Source organism: Nycticebus coucang, chromosome 6, assembly GCF_027406575.1.
Source record: "Nycticebus coucang isolate mNycCou1 chromosome 6, mNycCou1.pri, whole genome shotgun sequence".
Taxonomy (NCBI): Eukaryota; Metazoa; Chordata; class Mammalia; order Primates; family Lorisidae; genus Nycticebus; species Nycticebus coucang.
In genome coordinates this window covers 72,151,592-72,165,842 of record NC_069785.1, presented here as the reverse complement: position 1 = coordinate 72,165,842, position 14,251 = coordinate 72,151,592, and the positions used below count along the sequence as shown (strand labels likewise).

At 39.2% G+C, this 14,251-nt stretch overlaps 1 protein-coding gene across 8 annotated transcripts in view; it reads right to left on the bottom strand.

Annotated features, from left to right (window-relative positions):
- Positions 1 to 285: 285 nt before the first annotated feature.
- GLCE (glucuronic acid epimerase) overlaps positions 286 to 14,251 on the bottom strand; it is a 159,817-nt gene continuing 145,851 nt past the window's right edge. For all 8 annotated transcript variants that reach the window (XM_053593357.1, XM_053593362.1, XM_053593361.1 and 5 more), the window contains one exon: positions 286 to 4,581. In XM_053593357.1, coding sequence (XP_053449332.1) covers positions 3,557 to 4,581 — 1,025 coding nt within the window. In that variant the 3' untranslated portion in view covers positions 286 to 3,556. The remainder of the gene's footprint in view (positions 4,582 to 14,251) is intronic.

Here is a 14,251-nt window from a genome sequence, read left to right as displayed (position 1 = left end):
CCCTAACACTTTCTCTAACTACATAACTTGGCATTTTACTTTCCTTAAATGGTTTTGTACATGTTGTGTCCCCTTGTATGCTAAAGCGCCTCAAGACTAAAGCCCACATGTTATACTTTGCTCCCCACTACTTCTGATGAGGCCTGGCATGCCTTTAATGAACACTTGTCATCTGACTAGTTGTCACGGGGTGAACAGCAAATGATGGCCAAAAATCTGCTTGCTGGACTCAAATTATCATAGAATAATTAGAAAAGAAAGAGAAACATCTAGGCATATTCCTTGTAAGATAAAAACTTTATTTTACAATTTTATAAAGCAGCTTTACATTAAGCACAAACAATGCATTTACTTTGTATAGAAACAAAATACCTTTCCATCTGCAAAAAATCAAGTTTTGCTGTATATAAAACTAACATGTGCACATTGTGCTTGAACTGCAAAGTCTGTACAGCTTTACATAGGACTACCCTTCAGAAGGGCATCCAGTAAACACTTTATTGCATATTTAACACATGGTATAGAACCCACATGTATAATGGAAGAGAAACAAGAAAAACAAATTACAAGAAGAATGAAAATAGCAGCTTTCAGTGAAAGTTTGCACTGGAAAAAAAAGAAAGGACTGCCACATCTGGAGAGTTGTGCTTGTGTGTCAGTTTACATTTGCTCACATACACGATGGTTCTTGGATGAAGTCTTTATACAATAACCCCTGAAGGGTCAAACTTGACCTTCATCCAGAAACTTTTGGCTGGTTTTATAACTGAAGTGGCAATAGATGCATCATCAAAGCAAACTCAAGGAAAATGGAAAAACAAACAAACAAATAAACAAAACTCTTAATACCTATCATCTTAAAACAAAGAAAAATGTAAAGGAAAAAACTTAAAAATACCCTCCCCACTTTCTCTAAGCTCATAATAGGTAAACATTTTACATGATTTAAAACCCTAGAAAACTTTCTAGTTGTTTAGAGGCGAAACTGCAATGGACAGTCTTGGGCAGTGTTCCTCCATGTCTGCCCCCTGCGCGCTGCATCACAATCACCTGAGTGCTTGTTAAATGCAGAGTATTATACATCACAGGCAGATTTACTGAACTTCTGGGATCTGCATTTCAGTAAGCTCTCAAATGATTCTATGGTTTGAGAACCACTAGTCCGTACTGGCAATGCTGCTCTATGTTCAGCTCATCCTCTTAGAAACTGGGATTACAAGACAAATCAAGTTGCCGCTGCAATGTGAAAGGCAGTGTAAAACAGCAGTGAGACAGCAATGCCATTTCTTTTTTTTCCTTTCTTTCTTTTTTTTTTTTTTAAAGACAGAGTCTCACTTTATCGCCCTTGGTAGAGTGCCGTCGCGTCACAGCTCACAGCAACCTCAACCCTGGGCTTAGGCGCTTTTCTTGCCTCAGCCTCCAGAGTAGCTGGGACCACAGGCGCCCACCACAACGTGGGGCTAATTTTTGTTGCAGTTTGGCTGGGGCTGGGTTAGAACCCGCCACCCTCGGTATATGGGGCGGGCACCCTACCCACTGAGCCACAGGCGCTGCCCAGCAGTGCTATTTCTAGATCAAAAAGTCTTTCCTTCTTCAGTGGAAAAGGACAGCCACATTGTTAAGGCACTGATATTTGTCACAAAAGCAGTACCATACTGTTTTTATTGATTCTCCTAATCTGAAGACCACTATACAACACAAAGCAGAAGTCCAAACCGTTCTCTAAACAATAACAATATGAGGAAAGAAATAGGTTTCCAGATTGGAGAAAGTTTATTCTGAAGATTGGCTATGAAAATAAAAATTAGGGGAGTCCAGATATTCTTACTGAGACCTCTAACATATAAGACAAAGGTCAAAAGCTAGAAGAAAACCTACTAACCCACAACTGGCCACATTAAGAGTTGTGGTTACGTATGTTAGGAGTTTAAGCTTATTTTTCTATGGTCAGCTTAATATTGTCCTCAATGTAGATCTGTACCTTCTCTACTCCTGCCCCTTTGAAGCGTATGTGTATTTTACATATATACGTATATATAAATATATATATATATATATTTTTTTTTTTTTTCCAGTTTCTAAGTAGTGCTTGGTAGGTTGCATTCAACTAAAATACAGTGGGTAGGCAGGTAACTTACCTGGCTCTTAAATCTGCATTTGATATATAAATAGATCACAGATAAAACTACACTGTGTTTGTCAGACTGAAAGTGTGGGGTCTTGTAGTTCAAACTTTATATAAGATATAGTGTGTTGTCATACCCTAAAACAAAAGCCAGCGCAAATAAACACCACTGGGTTTTCACCTAATCCCTGGTTTTAAACTAGTGAAGCTTCGTAGCAGACACTGCCCATAGTATAAGGGCTGTGAAATCTACTCATGTGAGGTATAGTAAGATATACAGCCATAATAAAGATCTGAATACACACCTACAGCAAATGGCAGTAGCATCTGTTCTAATAGGTGGAATAAGGTAAAATTAAATTTCAAAGGCAAAATAATAACACACAGAATTAATAGTTTGGGAATTTGATGGTTAAGAGTGATCAGGGTAGGGGAAAAAATCGCACTATGATTCTTGTATATAATATTTGACATGGTATTTTTCTTTAAAGGGGGGAAAAATTCTAAAAGGAAGTGGTGGTGGCCTTAAAATTATCAGCTCCTTTCCAAATTTAGGTTTTTAATAAATTTCCCAAATAATGTCCCCAAAATGTCCCCCTGCAAAATGTACAAAACTCTTAAGTGTAGTCTGAAATAAAATACAAAATTCTAGATAGTGATTAAAAAAAACCTATCACAATGTGGGTGAGGAAGAGAGAGACTGATTATCAAACTTTTACTGATTGTAGAACAAGTTTCAAAACAGATAACATTTTTATAATTTCTTGTGCAGTGAAGAAGTTTCATTTTAGTTGTGCTTACATTATATAACAGTGAAGCCTGAACACTGGTTGTGTTTTTAATTTACACATTTCAAGAAACTATAATTTAAAATATTCTCCACATATAACAAACTGAACAAATACAGCAAATGTTCATTTGTTCTTGAGAAATTAACCTATAGAAAAGAAATATCTTCTTAAAAAGTTGAACACAGTCCACTATCCAGGCTACAAGTACATATTTACTGTATTACAGCACATTATCTTTTCCAAAGTCTGCTTTCAACATAAATTAGCACATTTAGAAAGAGCCCCATACTAAGTTTTCAGGTAAGTGCTAGACAGTTGACCAGTAACTACTTACCATTATCTTTTCCAAACTGACAGTGACCTGTGGACTGCATAGGGTTATGGGCAAGGCAAAGTTGAACATCTTTGTTCAACCCATTGTCTAACCGCTTTCTGTTTTAAATGCCACCTACATTTCTAAACATCCAACCCATGGAATGCAATTATTTCAGAAGACTGGCATTAAAGATCACTTTTCACTTTGATATAATCCACAAAAACCTAGTATACAACCTTTTAAAAATGTGCCCATGCTCTGCTGAGAAAGAGCCTGTAGTTTCTGTATACAGCAGAGGCTGAAGTATGATTTTGGTTGTGAGCTCTAGTTGTGCTTTGCCCTGCTGCCTTTAAGGTAGCTTTTCCACCTCTTGACAAATTCTTTGAAGATTGGGGACTCATCAATGGTGCTGAGTAGCTGCAGCTGATTGATGTGGGTGGTATGATAGTCCCAGCGGGCCAGGTTAGGAGCAATGCCGAGCATGAAGTGACGTAGGTCATAGATGGTTCCTGAGCCAGTGTCGTACAAGGGTAGCATGGCTTTAAGAGATTCCATGCCACGCTCATACAAGGTCCTTGCTTCTTTCCCGAGTTTTTCCCCTGTAGTTTCTTTTAAGTCATACAGCCCAATTAAGGAATACATAAAGCCATTTAAAACAAAAGAGCTAGGTGTGGTTGGATATTCTTCATACCAGTCGTGTTTATTCATAAACACAGCTTTAACTCCGTGCTGCTCAGACAGAAACTTGTAAGGGGCTGTTGCCCTTAAAGCTGAATTGAGGAAAATATGGTCTTTTGTTAACAGATAGGCCCTGACCAATGTAGAAATAGCTTGCCCTTGGGCCATGGCAGAATACCACCCTGGCTCTAAAGACTTAAACCCTTCCCCTAACTTACGGGTCACCATAATAGGCCAGCCGCCTTTCTCATCCTGGTTCCTTACCAGCCAATCACTGGCAGCAAAGAATGCAGCCATGTGGGCTGTGGTTGAGATGGTAATGTTGTCGAGGAATCCCTTCCCTTTTGCAATCAACCTAACTACCTTCTTGGGCATTATTTTGGTTGGCTTGACAGCTTTTGTGTTGGAAAGACCCACTCCTTTCCTGAGGTCAGTGACCAGGTCCCTGGTAATTGTGCTCCATGAAGTTCTGGGCCCAATACCATAGTATATGTCTCTTTCTTTAAAAGCGATTAGCTGGGCATTTGAGACATAATGTACAGTGAAGAGCTGATTCTTTTCTGTGGTCTCTAGAACCACAGATATACTTCCATTTGTCAAGAACTTGAGGTCAAATGAAATAATAAAATCTTTTGTGTTTCCCAGTTGTAAGGACACACCTTCACTGGTCTCTGTAGGAGAGAACAGACCAACAAAGACTGGTTAAAATAAAAGCATACTTGTATTTGAAATTTAATTGCAATTCATCCTTGACAACCACTGAACATACAAAATGAACACTTGAATATTTTGTATATCAGATCATTATTTTTTTATTTTTTACTAAATTAACCAAAAACAAATGACAGAATTGGTGAGTTCATGATGTCCTATGAGCATCAGGCTGAAGTTCTTACCTTTTGCTCTGTCTGGTTTACATTAGGGGATTAAGAACAAATGTCTAAGGCATTATTGATCAAACTGCCTCTTCCAGATCTAATGCCAGCTGATCAATAATCAATGACTATTCTAATATACCCATTCTGAAAAAAATACTCAAAAGCTGGCTTAGCACATAACATTGCAAGAGGGTGATCAGAACCTAGAAGAATGGTTAATTATAATTTTTAAATTATTTGATTAATGTTTACTATTATTTACAATGTTTAAGAGTTTTACACATTAATTCATTTAATTCTCTGAGTAATTACAGGAGTAGGTACTATTACTACTTCCACTTTACAGATGAGCAGCTGAGACATTGAGGAGTAACTTGCTCAAGGGACAAAGAGTTGTGTCTAAATGGCTTAGTTTGACTCCACAATATATATTCTTAATTCGATGCTGAAAACAATAGGTTTGATTTCAGATATTTGCTAGAATTATGAATAAAATTTGTGGACATTAAGCCATGAGTTCATGTATATAACAAAAAGTGAGGGACGGGTTTGGGGATAGCAAGGAGAAAGCAAGGCTTTGGGAGTTAGAACTCTTGTTCTACAGTGGTGTTGAGAAGCCTGGCAAGACATACTCTTTGAGTCTCAGTTTCTTCATATGCTAAATAGAGATAATATTACTTTCCAGGGTAATTGTGAGGATTAAAAAAAGATAATGGCTTTGAACATAGTAAAAATGATAGTTACTGTTGTTATTCTAAAGCCATCGCCTTCAAAAGCCAAGAAAATAGTAAAAGCTGTTTTATCTGACAAATTACTAAAGAAAAAATTTCTCTTGTATATCTGTAGTATAGTGATGGCTAGTTCCTAAAAAAAATGACTTTCAGAATACTGCTCATCTAGAACTACCAAGAAAAGAAATATTGAGAATATTAAGAGCAAATAGCAATAGCAGCAAAAAGAATAAGAAAAATGTATACATTTTTAAATATGAAAAGGAAATATAATTTTTTTTTTTTTGAGACAGAGTCTTACTATGTCACCCTTGGTAGAGTGCCATAGCATCACAGCTCCCAGCAACTTCAAACTCTTGGGCTTAAGTGATTCTCTTGCTTCAGCCTCCCGAGTAGCTGGGACTACAGGAGCCCGCCACAACACCCGGCTATGTTTTGGTTGCAGTTGTCATTGTTGTTTAGCTGGCCCGGGCTGGGTTCCAACCCACCAGCCTCGGTGTATGTGGTTGGTGCCGTAACCACTGTGCTACAGTGCTAAGCCAGACATATAAATATCTTGATCTGTCTACAGCTTAAATTTCCAAAATGTAAATGATCACATTTGATCCTCATAATAATCTCCTGAGGTTGGTAGGGCAGGAATTATTATTTCCATTTTAGAGCTGAAGATATGCAGGCTTTGCAAGGTTAAATAGTTTGCCCAAGATTAACTATATAAATAGAGGAGGGACTAGAATCCAGGTGTTCTGAACTCAAGTTCAGACTGTATAAAATACCAATGATACTGGAAATGGCATCCAGAGGAGAATAATCAACAGAAGGGTTATTCTCTTAGACACAGCCAATACTCCTCCTGCTTTGAGGAGTACTGAGGAAAAACCTTCAGCGTGCCCCCAGGAGCAAAGACTAGAAATGTGAACTGATGGTAGTGTGATCAGCTTGGAGAGTGTAAGTATGTTGAGTTGATTATTTAACTCTTACAACATTGGAAACTACCATATGGATACATTTGGCTCAAGGCTCTTAATTACTTCATTTGATGGAACAGAGAATTATGGGAGCTATATCAAGAATAAAAACGTTTTGATAGGCTTATGCATTAAATAATGCTTTGAGTGACTTCAAAAAAATTGATTTCAGAAGTAAAACCTCTAATACAGTAAAAATCTACTTAATCTAGAAAAATGTCAGTATGTGCTCTCTCTTGTTTTTTTTCTTTTCCTTTTTGAGTCAGAGTCTCAAGCTGTTTCCCTGGGTAGAGTGCCGTGGTGTCACAGCTTACAGCAACCTCAGACTCCTGGGTTTAAGTGATTCTCTTGCCTCAGCCTCCCAAGTAGCTGGGACTATAGGCACTTATCACAATGCCTGGGTATTTTTTTTGTTGCAGTTGTCATTGTTGTTTAGCAGGCCTGGGCCAGGTTTGAACCCACCAGTCTTGGTGTATGTGGCTGGTGCCCTACCCACTGAGCTATGGGTGCCACCAGAACATTCTTTACTTGTTTAATTGAGACATTTCACTTTGTAGCCCTCGGTAGAGTGCTATGGCATCATAGCTCACAGCAACGTCAAACTCTTGGGCTCAAGTGATTTTCTTGCCTCAGCCTCCAAAGAAGCTGGTCCTACAGGTGCCCATTGTAACACCCAGCTATTTTTTTTTTATTTTTTTCAGCAGGCCTGGGCTGGGTTCGAACCCAGCCAGCCCTGGCAGCCCTGGTGCATGTGGCCAGCGTTCTACCCACTGAATTACGGGTACCTCCTCTCTTTCTCTCTCTCTTTTTGTTTTTTTGGTTGCAGTTTGGCCGGGGCTGGGTTCGAACCCGTCACCCTTGGTATATGGGGCCGGCGCCCCACTCACTGAGCCACAGGCACCACCCCCTCCTTTCTTTTTTAACTAGCATTTTTCTACATCTACAGTGAAATGTAATCTGAAGCACACGCCTGAAATACTGCAGGATTCTGAATTGACATATATAAATCACTCATGATTAAATTATATTCAGCACAGCAGACTCTCTTGAGTGCTACTTATTTTCTCCATTACTAGAGTAATACCTCATTCATCAGACAATCTTATTAACTATGACATCTATTTGGCCAAACTGGATAACAATGACCCATCTTTAGAAGTCCAAATGGAAGAAGGTGAAGTACTCATTTCCTCCCAGAATTCTATCCTAATTTTTACTTTATTTATATAAATTTAATGAAATGACATGGTTCAATGGATCACCCTATGTCTTAATGTTAACAGATCAGGCCAAACTGATCAGTTATGAACAATGTTATGGAATGCAACCTTTTAAAATACCACTATTAACTTTCCTAAAACCTTAACACTAGCAAAAGGGGTTACCAATCATATAACATATAGAAAAAATGACAAAGTATTAATACAATCCTTAATTTAAATTAACCAACAATTATAGTCTTTACAATAATCTTTGAGGTAAGTCTTTTAAATCCCATCTTACAGATGTACAGAGGAAGTTAAATAACCTACCAGCATCATTCAGGAGGATCTAAATGGTAGCAAATTGGATGATGGCAATATACCAGGTAAGGTTCTGAGCTCCACTGAAAAGTATTATGCTATCCAAAGACCTCTGCTTCAAATCTACTAATAAAAAATTTTGGATTTTCTTATTGTTTGAAATCTGTGCCTTCTCCTCTCCTTGAGTAGTTATTCCCGGAAGTCACTATAATTATTTCTTTTTGGTATATGTAGTACATGTATATTAGGCAACAAAGGATGATAAATGTTTAAGAATAGTCTTGACATTGGTCTTGGCAATGATTTTTTGGATTTGATACCAAAGGTACAGAAAAAAGAAGCAAAGATAAACAAGTGGGACTATATCAAACCAAAAAGCTTTTGCACAGCAGAGGAAACAATCAACAATTAGAAGCAGCCTATGGAATGGGAGAAAATGCTTGGAAACCATACATCTGACAGAGGTGAATGTCCAAAATACCTCAGGAACTCATACAACTCAACAGCACAAAAACAATAATCTGATTTAAAAATAGGCAAAGGATATGAATAGACAGTTTTCTGAAGAAGACACACAAATGCTCAAAAGGTACGTAAGAAGGTGCTTGATACCACTAATCATTAGGGAAATGCAAATCAAAACCACAGTAAGATATCACCTCACACTTGTTGGGATGACTACCACCAAAAAGGCAAGAGATGACAAGCGTTGGTGAGGATGTGGAGAAAAAGGAACTCTTGTACACTTTCTATATCTATTCATATCCTTTGCCTATTTTTAAATCAGATTATTGCAAATTGGTACAGTCATTATGGAAAACAGTATAGAGGTTCCTAAAAATTTACAAGTAGAACTACTGTCTGATCCATCAACCCTAACCTTTTTTTTCTTTTTTTTGAGACAGAGTCTCACTATGTCACCCTTGGTAGAGTGTCATGACATCACAGCTCACATCAATCTCAAACTCTTAGGCTTCAGTGATTCTCTTGCCTCAGCCTCTGAAGTAGCTGGGATTATAGGCACTCACCACAATGCCCAGCTATGTTTTTGTTGCAGTTGTCATTGTTGTTTAGCTGGCCCAGGCAGGGCTTGAACCCGCGACCCTTGTTGTATGTGGCCAGTGCCCTACCCACTGAGCTACCAGCACCACCTTCAATCTCACTTCTTGGTAAATACCCAAAGGAAATGAAATTAGCATCTCAAAGCTATCCATGATCCCACGTTCACGGAAGCATTATTCATAATAGCCAAGACATGGAAATAACTTAAGTGTCTGGTAATGGATGAATGGATAAAGAAGATACGGGAAGAAAACAAACACCACACACACACACACACAGACACACACACACACCTCTCCCTTTTCTCTCTCTTACGATGGATTATTGAGCCATAACAAAGAAGGAAATCTTGCCATTTGTGGCAGCATGGATCAACTTTGGCCTTATGCTAAGTGTGTTAAGTCAGAGAAAGACAGATACTATATGATCTCACTACATGTGTACTCTAAAACAATAGAACTCATAGAAATAGGGAGGAGAATGGTGGTTATCAGGGGCTAGGGGTGTAGGGAATAAGTAGACGTTGGTCAAAGGATATAAAATTTCAGTTAAAGGAAGAATAAATTCTGGAGATATAATGTGCAGCATGGTAACTGCAGTTAATCATATTGCATTATGTACTTGAAATGCACTGACATAGTAGATCATTTTTTAAATTAAATCATAGCTGTGTACATTAATGCAATCACGGAGTATATCTTAGATATTCTCATGACTGCACACACAAAATGGTAAATACTGGTATGTGAGGTGATGTATGTGTTAACTAACTTGATTATGGTAATCATTTAACAATATATACATATATCTGGGGTGGTGCCTGTGGCTCAAAGGAGTAGGGCGCCAGGCCCATATGCCGGAGGTGGCGGGTTCAAACCCAACCCCAGCCAAAAACTGCAAAAAAAAAAAAAACAAAAACAAAAACAATATATACATATATCAAAGCATCACACTGCACACCTTAAATACATGTAAAATCTTGTCAATTATACCCCAATAAAGCTGGAAAAAGAGTCTTTAAATCAGTGTTTTCACTGTTATCGTCCCTTCCTTCAATCAACCGATTTACTAAGCAGAGTGAGAAGAACCTTGAGGAACAATGAGAGAGAGAAGAATTCGTCAGAAGAGAAGCTCACAAGAAGCCTGAGAAAGAATGGCTAGATAGGAGCAAAGTTGAGGTCACAGCAATGAAATGACTGCTTTTTTAAAAACTGGGAAGGGGAAAGCTAATTAATAGATGAGGAAAGATATAAAGATATAAAGTTCAATTCATTCAATTTTAAAATTAGGAAGAGGAAAAAAACATGATTCAACAAACAAAACAATAAAAATAAGCTGCCGTACCACATTATGGTTCTTTACTCTAAATTATTTTGTTTCCTTTCATGGGGAAAAAGAAAACCTTCAAGGCCTAAAAAGAAAATAAAGCCTAGGCTGGGCACCTGTGGCTCAAGTGGCTAAGGTGCCAGCCACATACACCTGAGCTGGCAGGTTGGAATCCAGCCTGGGCCGGCCACACAACAATGATGGCTACAACCAAAAAGTAGTTGGGCGGTGTGGCTGGTGCCTGTAGTCCCAGCTACTTGGGAGGCAGAGGCAGGAGAATTGCTTGAACTCAGGAGTTGGAGGTTGCTGTGAGCTGTGATGCCATAGCATTCTACCCAGGGCGACAGCTTGAGGATCTCGCTCCAAAAAAAAAAAGGAAAAGAAAGCCTAATTCTTGGTCATCCAGAGGCTCACTTCACTTATGCTTTTATGTACAAGTTCCAATTTATTCTTAACAGTGATTCTCTACAATTATCTTCCATGAGGTCTATACCATCTCTCATACCTGCGTTTCAATAAAGCATCTTTGCCTCTTGGGTTCCTTTCTCCTGCTCTGCAATAACTCCCATGTAACTCCAACTCACTTTCCTTCATACTTTTGCAGTGTGCAACTACAGGTTGAGCATCTGTGATCAAAAATCTTAAATCCAAAGTGCTCCAAAGTCTGAAACTTTTTGAGCATTGACATGACGTACAATGGAAAATTCCACACTTGTCCTCATGTGACAGGCTGCACATATTATTAAAAGATTGTATAACCTCAGGCTATGTATACAAAGTATATATGAAACAGCAATAAATTGTGTTCAGAATTGGGTCCCATTCCCAAGATCTTATTATGTATATCCAAATATCCCCCCACCCCCCTAAAAATCTAAAATAAATCCAAAGTCTAAAACACTTCTGGTCCTAAGCATTTCAGAGAAGAAAGAGATATTCAATCTGAACAAGCATACCCAGAATATCAGAAGATGCACCCCATTCCCATATAGCACATTTCTACCAACAGGGAGTCCACCAGCAGAATGGCTGTCACAGACTTCTCTCTTTCAAAATGCTTAAAACTAACTTAAGAAGCAATTTTATTGGAATAATAAATTGTGGTATATGTACACCATGGAATATTATGCAGCCTTAAAAAAAGATTGAGACTTTACCTCTTTCATGTTTACATGGATGGAGCTGGAACATATTCTTCTTAGTAAAGCATCTCAAGAATGGAAGGAAAAGTATCCAATGTACTCAGCCCTACTATGAAACTAATTTATGGCTTTCACATGAAAGCTATAACCCAGTTATAACCCAAGAAAGGGAGGGGAGGGAGGGGAGAGGTGGGCGGAGGGAGGGCGATTGGTGGGATTATACCTGTGGTGCATCTTACAAGGGTATATGTGAAACTTAGTAAATGTAGAATGTAAATGTCTTAACACAATAACTAAGAAAATGCCAGGAAGGCTATGTTAACCAGTGTGATGAAAATGTGTCAAACGGTCTATAAAACCAGTGTATGGTGCCCCATGATCGCATTAATGTACACAGCTATGATTTAAAAAAAAAAGAAGTAATTTTATCTCCAGCTACTGGCTACAGAATAAAAGGCTGAGGTGAAGATCTCTCACTTAGGATGTAAGAACCCATCTTTCCTATTACCCAGACCCCCCAACAGAACAAATAAAATCTGTTGTTCTAAACAGAGTTCAAAAGATTATTTTAGAAACACTCCCAGATACTCAAGGAGATCAATGTGAGAGCTGCTGTTTTAAAAATACTCTAGTCCTGACATTACTAATTAGTGAAGAAATTAGTCTCTTGGGTACACCCCAAAGTAAATGTTCTTTTGCTTAGTCTAATAATTTCCTGCTGCTTCCTGTTATTACCTCTTAGGTATTATAAGTTAAATATTCTTAAACATTCCCTTGTATTTTCTTACCCAGTCAAGCTTATTTTACAACATTAAGCAAAGATGCTCTCTGTACTGGAATATCACAGAATGCCATAGAGAAAAGAAGTTCTAGTCATAGAATAAAAATTAAAGGTCAACCAGTATTTGCACAGCATTAAGTACTTATAAATCCGTTACTTAAGGCCCCCTAGAATGAGTAGGTTTGTATTGTGGCTTTCAAGCTCTGTAAATTATAGTTATCAATAAAGAACAAGGAGAGAATGCAGAAGAGGTCTTAAAACCTTTCCTCTCTTTTTATTTACTGACAGCAAGGTCGGTGGGAGGTGTGAACAAGCTCTGTTCTTGATAACCTTTCTTCATAGAGAACAAAGCCTGAGGTGCAACTTAAAATTATTTCATTGTCTTTTTAAGTAATGGACTCATTAATTCTCAGGGATATTGATTAGTGCACAAAAGTACATTGCACTCTAATTAATGAGACTGTCTCAGTAAAAGAGGAAATGTTGCATAAAATTAATTTGATTTTATAAATGAAAATGGTTTTATATATGAAGTTTGAGATAATCTGGTACACATTAACAAAATTCAATAAGGGAAGCAGGCCTGTTTGGTAATGCTATAGTCTTGAAAAAATTAAAAGCTACTTGGGTGGCACCTGTGGCTCACAGAGTAGGGCGCAGACCTTATATACAGAGGGTAGCGGGTTTGTCCAGCCCTGGACAAACTGCAGCAAAAAAATAGCTGGGCGTTGTGGTGGGTATCTGTAGTCCCAGCTACTCGGGAGGCTGAGGCAAGAGAACTGCCTAACCCCAAGAGCTAGAGGTTGCTGTGAGCTGTGACACCATATACTCTACCAAGGGCAACAAAGTTTAAAAAAAAAAAAAAAGACACTTCACCTGGGGCTTAAGCCTGGATGTATATGGTTGAACTGCTGTAGTCATCTCATGGTTACATCAGGAGAGCCTTTCTGAGAATGGAGCCTACCCAGAGAAAGCAGACCTTCAAGGAGAAGAACCAGGTATCCAGCCATACCTGAGGACAGCCCCACTGCTAAACTTTTCAGATGTGCGTGACTGCGATCAGCACCTGCCTGGACCTCCATAAGGGCTGTGCCGTGACCCCCGACCCGTGACCTGTGCCCTCCAGGCCTCCACACGCCCTGACCAGGAACTGCAGGAGCTGCGTACCCTGTGTCCTCCCTCCTATACACTCCCTGCCTCCACACAGGCCTGCTCGTCTGGCCAGGGACTCTGGTAGCCACGTGCCCTCTGGAGCCCTCTCCCTGCCTCTGCGTGGAGCCCTTCACCTGGCCAGAGACTGCTGGAGCCTTGGGCTCACTGTGTCAAAGTCACTGGGCGCCAGGCACTCCCAGAACCGTGTGCATCATCCCCCCGCCCTGTTGCTGGATCTGGGTGTGTCACACTCTGGAGCAGCTTCCACAACCAGAACTCCCTGGCTGGGGGAGCCCCAGAGGAACTACACAGGGTCACTCACTCCCTACAAAGATCCACAACAGTAGAGTGATCCCGCTGGGATCTAATCTTGGAGAGACACCTCCCCAAATCTGAGGATGGCCAGAGGTAATGGTGAAAAACAATCATGAGGCGAAATCAACAGAAAAACTCTGGCAATATGAATAATCAGAGTAGATCAACTCCCCCAAGGATCAATGGGGCAGACACAGCACAACATCCCATGCACAAACAAATAGCAGAGATATCAGAAATCGAATTCAGAATCTGGATAGCAAATAAGATCGAATTAGAATTCTGAGCAGTAACCCAAAAGATATCTCAAGAATTCAACGAATTCAAAGACGAAATGACCGAAGATTTTGACACATTAAGACAAGAAGTTGCAGCCCTCAAAGATCTGAGAAACACAGTAGAATCCCTCAGTAACAGAATGGATCAAGCAGAAGAAAGGATTTCTGACATTGAAGACAAAGCT